Here is a 13,536-nt window from a genome sequence, read left to right as displayed (position 1 = left end):
CCATCGTGAACACGTACGTGCTCGACGTGGTTAGGCCACCGTGAACACGTACGTGTTCGACGTTGTTAGGCCACCGTCGATCCCGTACGTGCTCGACGTGGTTAGGCCACCGTCGATCACCACGTGAACAGCCGTGACGCACCGTCACCGTATTATGAACGTCTTCCAGAATGATGAAATATGCACTGTTCGACTCACAGTACATACGTTCCTCACGATGAAGGGTTATCCTCCCAGCAATTCCATCCCTCTGTATTGCCCTTCCGACGTTCTTCCTATTTCCCCATTTCTCGGCGCTGTGTCTTAGTCTTTCTTTTCGTCCACTAACTTTGCAATCTCATGTTTCTCTTCCTCTCCGGCCATCTGCTCTCAAAATCTTCTCTCTTCCTTCCATCGCGATCTTCATCCATATTCTTTTCTTATCATTTATCATCTTATGCTCTTCCATTCCGTTTTCTGATTCAAAGTCGTGGGCGGCGATATTCGTGAATCCTCCCCATCCACCCAGCCGGCCACTCACCCACCCACCCACCCACCCGGCCACTCACCCACCCATCCACCCACCCGGCCACCGTTATGGGCGGCAGCTGGCACCGTGAACATACACATACGTCATCGGAACTCCGCCCCCGACCTATACGACCTCCACCACCACCCGATCTCCCCGACATCTCCTCCTTCCCACAACCCCGCCCCCTCCTCAACCAATTTCCTCCTCCCCACAACCCCGCCCCCTCCTCAACCCATCTCCTCCTCCCCACAACCCCCGCCCACTCCTCAACCCATCTCCTCCTCCCCACAACCCCGCCCACTCCTCAACCCATCTCCTCCTCCCCACAACCCCGCCCCCTCCTCAACCCATCTCCTCCTCCCCACAACCCCGCCCCCTCCTCAACCCATCTCCTCCTCCCCACAACCCCGCCCCCTCCTCAACCCATCTCCTCCTCCCCACAACCCCCGCCCCCTCCTCAACCCATCTCCTCCTCCCCACAACCCCGCCCACTCCTCAACCCATCTCCTCCTCCCCACAACCCCGCCCACTCCTCAACCCATCTCCTCCTCACAACCCCGCCCCCTCCTCAACCTCTTCCCCCTAGGGTGTCGAGTGTGTGAGGTCATTGCCTCTAGGTGACCTTGTCTGGGATAATAACTGTACGAATCATAGGAATCAATTTGAATGTTATTCATTTTGAGTCCATTTGGGGTCTTCCTTTGTGTGTGTGTGTGTGTGTGTGTGTGTGTGTGTGTGTGTGTGTGTGTGTGTGTGTGTGTGTGTGTGTGTGTTCAATCTCTCACGTGTAAGTATACGGCTGCCAGACGTGCGCGTCGCTGCAGCTGACACTAATCTGTCACGCGTCTGCTCCACACGACCCACCGGTGCAGCTGGGTGGCGCAGTCTGACCCTGCCCTCTCATGGTCAGTGCAGCTGACACTGCCTCGTCTTGAGTTCACCCTGCCAAACACTGTGGCGAGGAGCTGCTGGTGCTGCTGTGTCGCGAGCACGCCCCACGTCAGTCGTCCAGTCCCACAGTCGTGTGTCGCAAACCTACCCATCTTCACCAGTGTGGCTGACGGTGCTGTGCTTTGAGCCCACCCGAAGACATCAGTGCAGTTGAGAGTGTTGTGCCATATTCCTAAGCCATCGTTAGATAATACGGCTGAAGTCGTGTGGCTTGAAACTACGTCACATCACAGTGGTGTGTCCTCAACCTACCCAACATCTACAGTGAGAGTCGTGTGTCCCTGAGCCCACGTCACGCAGTGTTGCTGGCGGTAGCGGGTCTTGATCCTGCCCAGCGTTACCATTACAGCTGAAATTGGTGAGTCTAGAACTTACCTAACCTCACCAGTCCAGCTTACCGTGGGTGCAGACCTGGTGTACGCAGATGGTGCCATGCTAGTGTGTTTTTTTTTTTTTTTTACTTCATGTTGTTCTGATCTTGAGATCCTCCGAGGGATCAATAGCTCCAGTAAGATAATCTTTCTCAGACATATTCTTCGTTCCAGGAGCTGAATTCATATCGCTGTACTATATCGCTACGTTCGTAGAAGGCAAGTAAGAGAGGTTGAAACGGGGAATATTTCACGAGTATGAACAGATGAAGGAGGCAAGCGAGGGATTCCCTCTCCAGACTCTCGGTCGTCTTTCCCCAACACAACCTCACCACGACAGAAAACACAAACACGAATAAATGAACGCTCGTAAATACACATTATAATCTTACACATAAACGTCTGGGTCTCAAACCCTCATGATTTTCCATCGAGCTTCACACTGCTACACAGGTCGTGGCGTCGGAGACAACACCTGCCATGCGGTGCCCACCATCCTCCAGTGATCACACACACACACACACACACACACACACACACACACACACACACGGTATCATCTCATCCTCCGCGCGGATGAGTACAGGGGCTGGTCAGGGCCTCGTCCACGCCCTCGCTTGAGGCTTCCACCCGCTGTCTCGAGAAATGATGGAATCCATTTTGAGCGAGAAATTTTCCCTCAACGTCTTGACACATTTCCCGGGCTACAGCAGACACCACCTCACGTGTAGTTTGGGAGAGTTTTATCAGCCAGTCTCTTGTCCAGTAGTCGTCACGTCACAAAACCCACGAGTCTTGTTGTTGTTGTTGAGTCAGTGAGTCAGTGGGTCCATAAAAGGGGCTAAAGATTAAGGTTTTCGTATGTGGATAACGTCCTTAATTTCCACAACCGAGTTCCGTGGCCCCTGGCCGTATTTCCCAAAGGGAACATTACCTCACCTAAATCATAACAGAAAACGGTAAGAAAAGTAAAGACACATTCACATTTACGAATTATAAAAGAGTCAAGAAAATGTCATAATATATGCAAAGGTAATTTGGTTCTGGCTGGGTATTACACAGCGGGTAACAACGCCTTTAATTATTGTCCTAATGAAACATCCTTAGTCATTACCAAGGGGGAAGGTTTTTATTAAGGCTACAGTGACAACAGCGCGAGCTGGGGAGGGGGGCGCAAGCTGGGGAGGGAGTGCAAGCAAGGAAAGGAGTACAACATGGGGAAGAATGCAGGCAGGGGAGAGGTGTGTGTGTGTGTGTGTGTGTGTGTGTGTGTGTGTGTGTGTGTGTGTGTGTGTGTGTGTGTGTGTGTGTGTGTGTGACGGTAGAGCGGCAGGTGAATGGTACATATACAGTCTGTATGATGGTTCTGAGGCAGGTATATGGTGGTGGTGGTGGATGATTATATGAGTTCGTGGTAGACGCATGTCGAGTGTGTGGCGTGTATGTGGTGGCGTGGCGTGTGAGTGTTTGCTGGATGTAATGTGGATGTTTGCTGGATGTACGATGGATGTGAGGAAGGGTATGTCACGGGTATGTGGCACATGTTATGTCAGGATTTTGGTGACGGTGGAGTGGGTCTCATGGATGTATGTTGGGTATGTGGTATCACCATGAGGGTTGTGAGTACCTCTGGATATGTAGTGTCTCTACTGTGGGAACTTGATGGCTGTATGTTGGGTATGTGGCTCCTACGTGGTGGATGTGTCGTGGACACATGGCAGGTATGTTGAGGATGTATGATGAATGTAGGAGAGGTTCATACTGGGTGTATGGTCGATTTATAAAGATGAATGATGGGTGTTTGATGGGGTGCATGATGGGTGTATGACTGGTGTATGGCGGGGGCGTGTGATCGGTGTATCATGGGTACACAATGGGTGTATGATGGTTGTACGATGGGTGTACGTTGGGTGTGGCTAGCAACACAGCACGTGTCAGTACTGCTGGGGGTCCCATGATTAACACGGGACTCCCGGATAACTGGGGGGAGGGGGGACCTTAGCCCCTCCGCGAGACCTGGGGTCGATACAAGGAAATGAAAAGTAAGTGTGGCCATAACTCTCTGTGTCGCTCTCCCGCCTCCCTACACCCTCCTCCTCCTCCTCCTCCTCCTGACCCCGTGCCTCCCTCCACATCCACCTCACTACCCTCCTCCCCCCTAATGCTTCCTCACCTGCCTCTCTAACCCCCCCCCTTACCTGCTTCCTTACCACCCCCTCTCCCACAGGCCCCCCCTCCCCCCATATCTGTGTCTTCAGTCTTCTAGCTGTCTGCCATCACCGCCCCACTCCTCCCTTACATCCTAAGCACTCCCCCCTCTCATGTCTTCCCCATCTAGCATCTGCTCTCCCTCCTCCTCCTCCTCCTTTCCTCATACGTTCTGTCATTCGTCTCTTCGCCATTTTTTCTCTTTTCCCTATCACCACCAAAACTTCATCTTTCCCCAAACTCCTCTCCTCCTCCTCCTCTTCTTCACCTCTACTCCTCTCTCCTATCCCCACTTCACACACTCTCTCCTCCTTCCCACACTGTCATCCTTTCCTTCCACTTCCCACCCTTCCTTTCTCAACGCCTTCCCCTCTGTCCCACCACCCACTCTACCAAGGCTGCGTCTGTGGAGAGACCACCTACTCTACCAAGAACGTGTCTGTGAACGGACCACCCACTCTACCAAGAACGTGTCTGTGAACAAGCCATCTACTCTACCAAGACCGTGTCTGTGAACAGGCCATCTACTCTAGCAAGATTGTGTTTGTGAACAGACTATCTACTCTACAAAGACAGTGTCTGTGAAGAGACGACCTACTCTACCAAGAACGTGTCTGTGAACAGGCCATCTACTCTACCAAGACCGTGTCTGTGAGCAGTCTGCCAGTAACGACTGCACACTCACAGACAAATTTCCCCCCAAGACCGTCTGGCATGACGGCGGGGCAACAATAGAGCCTCACACCTCCGATCATCTCACTACTGAGGAGGAGGATGGGGGCGGCGTCCTCATGACCCGGCTGGACGGTTCACATGGGCCAACTGGACGGTTCACATGACACAGCTGGACGGTTCACATGACCCAGCTGGACGGTTCACATGGCCCAGCTGGACGGTTCACATGGCCCAGCTGGACGGTTCACATGGGCCAGCTTGACGGTTCACATGGGCCAACTGGACGGTTCACATGACACAGCTGGACGGTTCACATGACCCAGCTGGACGGTTCACATGGCCCAGCTGGACGGTTCACATGGCCCAGCTAAACGGTTCACATGGCCCAGCTTGACGGTTCACATGGGCCAAGTGGACGGTTCACATGGCCCAGCTGGACGGTTCACATGACCCAGCTCGACGGTTCACATGGTCCAGCTGGACGGTTCACATGGCCCAGCTGGACGGTTTACATGGCCCAGCCGGAAGGTTCACGTAGCTCAGCTGGACGTTTTACAAGACCCAGTTGGACGGTTCACATAGCCCAGCTGGACGGTTCACATGACCCAGCTGGGATCACATCAAACCACACCACCAATGTCCTCCTGAGCAGCCCAGTGATGGAGGATCTGGTCCTCTACTGTGGCCCAGCGGCTACCCTGCACCACGGGTCCTGAGGATGACTGCCTGTGAGGGAGGGGCAGAGGAGGATGGCTCTCACAGACACACTCCGGGATGCTTCTTCAGCAATCACCTTCATACAACACAGTCCGATACTGCCAGATAGAATGGCCTCTTCCTTGAACTACCTCCCTCACTCTAAACCATGGCTCTGGGTAGTTTAGATGTCGTAGGTTTTTAGTTTAGATGTCGTAGGTTTGAGAAAAGAGTTGTTGACCATTTTCTTTTCCTCCTTCCATTTAACCGAACATGACCCACAGGATATTTACAGACATTGCCACAGCGGCGGCAGTAACGCAGCCGTCCCTGCACCCAGAATGGCTTTGCGATATTGAGGTGAATTCTTAACATTGAAGGTTATGGTCGAGGCTACAACCCGAGCGGCGACTCCTCCTCCTGAAGGGGGTCGGTGCAGCGGACACACGCACGCGCGCGCGCGAGTTCGACCTTTTTTTACCCCCTTGATCCTCGAGCCACGACCCCCTTCGGTCCCTGGGTATGATGGCCTCACCTTAGCCCCTGATCCTCGACGGTCAGGTCACACGGCCCTGCCTCAGGGTCTTAACCGTCGTGCTCATGGCTCGTGACGCCCGGATCAAGGGTCGTTCCCCGTCGTTCTTGAAGGGTCGGCGCAGTCGTGCTCGTTGGGGGGTCAAGCCTTGGCAAAGAAATTCAATTTTCGTATTAGAGAAGCTCTCTCTCTCTCTCTCTCTCTCTCTCTCTCTCTCTCTCTCTCTCTCTCTCTCTCTCTCTCTCTCTCTCTCTCTCTCTCTCTCTCTCTCTCTCTCTCTCTCTCTCTCCCTCACTCTGTTTCCTCTCACTCCTACAAACTTTTCTCCATCCAGTCGCCTCTCACTTCGGGAAAATTAGCTGTGAATTTGAATATTCATACCAGGGTTCCGCTGCCGCCATCTTGGGTGCCATTATCATGATGTATGAGGCACGAGATGACCTCTGCCTCCCTCCCTCCTGGTCCCCGTGAGCCCCCCACACACACAGGCCCCTCCTGGTCACCGCTCACCAAGCCCCTCCTAACACTGGACACTACGTCATTTAAGAATGAAAATTACTAACCACATCACAAGCTTCGTGTGTCTGTGTGTTCGGCTGGACATTAATGGAGGCACGTCGTCCACAGACGCAGTAGGGAATACCTCGACCGTGCGTCTGATGGGAGTGCCGGTATTCCCAAACTGTTGGTCGCCGAAGATAAATTTGCTCGACAGGAGGTTTATTTAGAAATGTTTTCTAAGGTGATATATGCATTAACGTATCACGAATGATATTGTTGTGCTTATTTCCATCTAGGTTTATACAACCTTTCGTTAGCTTATCTACCAACATTGTCGTTTCCCATCGGTGGGGTATAGGAAGTTTATCCTCAAGTGGTCCCTTACTCTGGTTCTGGTACTCAGCTGCCCTTGTGGGTCTGCTGCTCCAGTGGTCTGCAAGCTCTTGTTGTTTGTCAAAGTCCTTTTGTTAGTCCTTTTCCTTCTACAGATCCTGTGTGTAGTCTTGCAGCACCTGTAGTCCTCCTGTGTGTAGTCTTGCAGCACCTGTAGTCCTCCTGTGTGTAGTCTTGCAGCACCTGTAGTCCTCCTGTGTGTAGTCTTGCAGCACCTGTAGTCCTGAACTATCTGCTGTCTTGTGGTTCTGGCGTTACTGCAACATCTACTCTTCTGCAGCTCGAGTGGTCCTTCACATGCTGGAGCTATAGTGGTCCGTCACCACCAATGGTCCTGCAGCTCCTGTGTTCCTCGAACCTTTCAGTCGTCCTGCAATGTTAGTGGTCCTGCAGCTCCTATGTCCCCGGACCTCAAGTGGTCCTGCAGTGCCAGTGGTCCTTTAGCTTTTGTGCTCCCGTACCTCAAGTGGTCCTGCAGCTCCTGGGTTCCCGGACCTCAGTGGTCCTGTAGTTGCCATGACTGGATCTGGAGCGCCAGTGTTCGCCTGACGTCTTCCAAGAGAGGCACTGCTGGGCCCATCAGCCTGGAAGTATGCACAACACCTGCTGGTATATCTCTATCATCCACAACACAAAATGGGTGACGGCATAGAATAACTTACTTCAACGAACACATCATATTTTCTCCTTACGACTGAGAGTCTCGGCCTCGAGCCCATCCCATGCACAGCCAACCTCCCAGGCTGGAGATATTTCCAGGATGGGCATATAGACAGGTCAATATCACGTGGATAGACGATACAGATATTTTTTTCAGTGAAGCGCAATGAACACCTGGAGGGTCTGTCTCTGAGTGAAATAAACCTAAAAGGGGAAGGGAGTCGAATGGTTTGGGAATGTCCGAGGGTTCAACTCTGGGGTTAGTGTAAAGATGAGAGCAAAGGATGAGGTGGCACTTCTGAGGTTGGCGGCAGCTGTGAGATTGCACTAAAAAGTGTAAGGAGGTTCAAGGTTGATGAAGGTGAGAATGAAAGTAGACCAAGAGAAAGACTGTTAGGACTTCAGCATCTAGAAGCGGGAGGAGTGAGGAAGAGAGGGATCCTTTCTGCGAGGAAATGAGTGAGTGATTCGATATTTTTAATCAACAGATCAAATGCCGCTGATGTGGGACATGGATACAAAAGTGGCCGATTTGGTAGTTGAGGGTATACTTATAAGGTATCCGATGTACAGTGCAATGGGAAACAACCTTCAGAGTTTTATGCAGAAAAAGGATTAGTGACTAGGAGGAAATACCTGATTTTGAAAAGCATCATTCGAAAATTTTCGTTGATGAGTGAAGCTGGGTTTCAGCGGGCAATTTTCAGGTATGTGATAATTGACAGGCATGCAAAGGAGAGGTTCTCGGACGTAAACGTAGAGAAAAGTGTGAAAGATTTAAGTAATTTAAGAAAAAAATGATGCTACGTGACAGGATGGCGGCTGTGGTTTATTTGGGACGATGAAGTATGCGGAGCGAGATTCCAAACAACTGGTTTGGTTTGGTGAAAAGAAAGGAGGTAGTGAAAACCTTGTGTAATATGAAGTATAACAAAGCATCATGAGTTTAGTTGATTTTTTTCAAGTAAAGGTGTGAGAATACTGTTGACTGGTTAATCCGGCTTTGCAGTGTATGTCTGACCCAAGGTGAGGGACCCAAGTTGGTGGCATATTGCCCGAATCACAGAGATATGAGTCTGTAGGGCAGTACCTGTAAGGTGCATGACACGGTGTTGACTACGAGGTTGGTGGCACACACAGAGCGTCAGACTAAAGAAGAGCGGTGTAGCTTTGGGAATGGTAAAGGATGTATAGACCTGGTGTTTGCTTTGAAGAATCTGTGTGAAAAATACTTGGAGATAGAAAGGGATTTGTATGTGGCATTTATGAAACCGCGTGACAAGGTTAACAGAGATGCCTTGTGGAAGGTGTTATGAATATATGGTGTAAGAGGAAAACTACTAAATGCCGTAAGGACTTTCTACCTGGAGAGCAAGGCATGTGTGCGAGTAGGAGGGGAGAAAGGTGAGTGGTTTCAGGTGAAGTTGCGTTCTGCGTAAGGGTGTGATGTCACTGTAAAAGTTTAACCCTTTCATAAACTGGGTGATAAGAGGGGTAAATGCAAGGTGTCGGGGCTAACAGTATGCTGGTAGTTGGGAAGCCAGAGAAGTGAGTCGGTAGCTGTTCAAAGATGATACGGCTCTGGTGGCAGACACCACAGAGATATTTCAGAAGCTGATGTCTGAATTCAGAAGAGTGTGTGATAGACGGAAGTTGAGTGGTGACATGAACATAGGTTAGGAAATGTACATGAAGGGAGCGAGACAAGAATGGGGAGGACCTGGAGGAAGTGGGGCGCTGTAAGTGGCACGGCAGCGGATGGAACCAAAGGGGTGGAAGTGAGTCATAGGGATGGGGATGGGGTAAGTTCCAAGGCTCTTCAAGGAATGTGTGGAAGGAGAGGCCAGTGTATGTGTGTGTGTGTGTGTGTGTGTGTGTGTATGTTTGAAGGTACAGTCGTCCAGGCCATGTTGTAAGGATGTAAGTGGTGGGCAAAAGAAAGGAAGAAGGTTTAGATATTAGAAATGGAACGGCTGTGGATGATATGATGCTTGATGTTAGTGGATCAGACAAGGAATGACGGTGTAAGAGAGAGGTGTGGAAATAAAGGCGATGCGATCGAGAGAGCTGTCTGGGACGTGCTGAAATGGTTCGGACATTTGGAGATGATGAGCGATGACACACTGACTATGAGGATCCAATTGTCGGAAGACGGAGAAGGAGATGGAAAGATGGAGGGAAAGTGGCTCTGGGGCTTCGGAGCTTGGACATTCAGTTGGTTAACAGGCGTGAACTGGACACTATGAACTGGACCGGCGTGGTGTATGAGGGGCGTCGAGCCGTTAACTGGATGAACCAGAGCATATGAAGCCGTTAAGGTAACCATGAGATAGTGTGTGTGGCTTAGCTGTGGATGACAAGATGTGGTCTCGGTGCATTATACATGATAGACAGAGAATGGATATGTGCAAATGAGGCCGTACTACCTCGTTAAAGCTAAAAGAGCAGCACTACATTCATCATATATATATATATATATATATATATATATATATATATATATATATATATATATATATATATATATATATATATATATATATATATATATATATTGCAAGTCACCCTCGACGGGGTTGTACCATCGTCAGCGGACAGGAAGAGTGGAGCGTCACCGAAGAACGTCCTGGCCCAGAGGAAACCAACGTACCCTCCCCCCGTGTTAAATGGAACCTCGAAGCTGCAGGAACTCCCCCTACGTAGATATGGGGACCTGAAGCTGCACATAATAACAGTAACATAGCTCATGTTAGGTGACCATTTAAGTACCAGCTGCGCAGAGACGGAGCAGCTGGGTTGGCTATGTTCCGGTCTTCCTCTCTGGGCTCTTGAAGTTAATGAATGGTTCCACTACCCAATACATCACGGCGGTTCATGTCCTGTGTTTGAGTGTGGGCGTATATATATATATATATATATATATATATATATATATATATATATATATATATATATATATATATATATATATATATATATATATATATGCATAAAAGCCCAAACACGTTCTCACGCCCGCCGCATACATATATACAAAGAAACACAACTGCAGACTTAATGCATTAAATATTAGCACGACAACACGCTCATGGATGTACGTACACAAGTACTTACATAATCATGAACACACATATAGCTGCTATATCCGCTATTGTAGCGATCAATACTGAGCTCTGGTACCTCAGTCTAGACGACCCGTGGTTCATGGTACCCCTCGGGTGCTAAGTGAAGGGAGGAGAAGGGGGAGTTCGATTCACCTTTCCCAGCTCCTTCCTTTGCCCCACTGTCCTCGTAGTCTTCACGGCTATAATGCATCGCCACCACAGCTTAGACTTCCACCACGATCAGCCTTCTTGCTATTATACTCCAGCCACTAACGTCCCTTGGGACTGCTTCGCCGGCCGGGATGCCTCCAGACGTGCTTACCATATAGCGTAGGTTATCTTGGCAGGGAAGGAGCCCTAAGCCGCTTGGACTAAACCCTCATCCCCCGAGCCATGATTCGATTACTTTTGCTCCGATACTTATCATACGAGGGACGGAGTATATTGGGTCATGAAACGTTCCCGTTCAGATGCATTTCCTTATGCAGTCACCTCTGCTTGCGATCATTGCAAAGCTGTCCCTCGTAGAATCAAACATACTTTCACGAAAAGAAGAAAAAAAAGAAAGTGGCCTGATTTGACTTCTTTAGCATGTTCATCTCTCTGGTCGTTAAGCAAAAACATCCCCAGTAACTTCTGTGATTCAACCTGCCCTTCTCTTCTCCGACCGAGTCAACCTATAGCTAACGCGGTAGCTGATAAAGCCGCTTGTTTTTTGGGCCGTGGTGCGTTGGTTAGTCCTCCTCCACCACCACCTCCTCCTCCTACTGAACCTATGACCGCTCCTGCATCTTCCTTATACAAGGTTTTCAGATGCCTCTCCCAGTTACAGGTGATGAGGGAGCAAGATCCGACTGGCAAACCTCCTCGTCTCGTGAGGGAGTTTACCTCTGATGACATTTCGTTCGGTCTTGATTCAGTCCATCTATAAGAGAAAAGACCGTCCCAACCCTTCTGATTATCGGTCCATTTCCAAAGTCTTCGTAACCCACCTGAACTCTTAGTCTCATTCACTTCTTTTTAATCACTAATAAGGCTTTTGTCTTGCAAGGCTTGGGTCTGCTGGTGTTCGCTCCTTGTGACTCACCTTTCATTCCAATGTCTTCGGGATTTTGATGACTCTTAACAGTGAGTTCGGAAAAAGTCTTTGCTTACTAAGTTCCCTTCCTTTGGCTTTGTTGCTTCTCTGTGTTCTCTTCTGCATATTCTTCTTTTCGGTCGCTCCAGTTCAACAGTCGTTGATGGAGCGACATCTCCTTCTTATCCTATCAACAGCGAAAACTCCCATTTATGAAATTCGTTCAACTAATTCACTCCTCTGCCGACGGTTCAAGTCTGCACACTTAAGGTCACTTTTCATCATCTACTTCCCAAAACTGGTATTGTTGTGCACTTACTGCAACTGTTTTACTAGCGAGTAGGGATATCAAAATTAGGGGTGCCTATTCGCCGCAGTGCGCACTACTGCTCATATATCTTGGATGGCTCTTCTTTCACCTCCCTCGCCACCATAATGGAATCATAAGCTTATAGCAAAAGCAACTCTTCAACTATTACGTCTCCTTTAAGTATTCCTTTTTTATCGCATTGATGTTGCTTCCCTCCCTCTGTTCTACAGGCATCATTTCGGTCACTACTCTAGTGAGTTGTCTGGGTGTGTCCCGACCCTGTGACTTGGAGGCAGGGCACGCGTCTGGCTGTTACCTCACATTACATTTGCACGGAAACCCACCACACGAGAACTGACTTCCACGTCACCTTCGTTTCTCGTAAAGCGAAACTGTGGAATCCTCTTTCGTCTTTCCTTCTTTCTATAGCTGTTCGGTCTTTAAGAAACGGGTCTATAATAACACCCGAGGGTCTCAAATTAATCTTCCATGATAATGTCATGTTATATCTATAATCATCTAAGCTATAAAAAGGCACTCCCGTCTTGTCCGACCGCCCGTCCCTCCCTAGTCTGCAGACACGGGGAGGAAGCAGCCAGACACACAGATACCAACCCTCACCCACAGTGGCTAATAATTCATCCTTTCCTCGGCAGGAGGGAAATTCCCGGCTGCTGGAGTGATTATTTTCGGGAAAATATTATACTGTACAATTACATAGTTGAGCAAGAAGGTTATGACGGCAATACGCGAAGTATGAAGAGGAAAAGCAGCGGGGAAGAGAAATCAGTCTTAATCCACGGAACAAAGTCATTGCACCGTTCAGGGTGTGGCGGCTGAGGTGGGAGGGAGCGGTAGCGGTGAGGTGGCAAGGGAGGAAGGGAGTGGTGAGGTGAACACCCGTATTTCTTACTACATTTCATTCCAAGATGGTCATGATTTGAGCATGCTTTTCCGTGCCACGTCGGCTGATATGAATAAGATAAATGATTGAATGATTAAATAAACATGTCTCAGAAAAAGTTTATAGTTCATATCACTTTTTTATCTCTTAAATGAAGATTTGAACAATGCGATGAATATCTTATAAAGGAAGATGTCGGGTCAGTCTGAACGCGATCGGTGGACATGTATGCTCTTCTTACAAACATCATCCCAGGAGTCTGGCACTGACCAGCTACCGGCATCAGAAGGGTGACAGCATAAGAGCCCGGCCTACTTAAAGCGGGATGAGCCAGGACCCCGCCCCTCCTGCCGTTCACCTCCCCAGCATCTTCCTGGGGTATGAGTCTCGGGTCATGAAAGGTGGTAGAAACATGCGCGCACATGGTCTAGATTTTAGATTATGCTGTGTAGAATAGTATGCCTTACGCTCTACCTCTGCCGTACAGTAGACTAGGTCGCTGGACACTGGCGGGGTATCGTTCCAGTGGCCCAGAGAGAGAGAAAGAGACTTCCGTAAGGTGGCACATACACTCGCACTGTCCTAAAGAGGACGCCTCCATAGAACAAGACTGGCGCAGTACCGCTCCGCACAAGCTGA

General features: G+C 49.5%; 1 protein-coding gene across 1 annotated transcript in view; it reads left to right on the top strand.

Annotated features, from left to right (window-relative positions):
• Nucleotides 1-5,685: 5,685 nt before the first annotated feature.
• The window catches only part of LOC139764835 (uncharacterized), a 66,461-nt gene continuing 58,610 nt past the window's right edge, over nt 5,686-13,536 (top strand). The window contains exons 1-2 of the mRNA XM_071691818.1: nt 5,686-5,772; nt 7,207-7,431. Coding sequence (XP_071547919.1) covers nt 5,686-5,772; nt 7,207-7,431 — 312 coding nt within the window. The remainder of the gene's footprint in view (nt 5,773-7,206; nt 7,432-13,536) is intronic.

The sequence above is a fragment of the Panulirus ornatus genome, chromosome 4 (assembly GCF_036320965.1).
Source record: "Panulirus ornatus isolate Po-2019 chromosome 4, ASM3632096v1, whole genome shotgun sequence".
In the NCBI taxonomy this organism is placed as follows: domain Eukaryota; kingdom Metazoa; phylum Arthropoda; class Malacostraca; order Decapoda; family Palinuridae; genus Panulirus; species Panulirus ornatus.
Note: the sequence above shows the minus strand (reverse complement) of the source record. Positions and strands in the feature narration are given on the sequence as shown.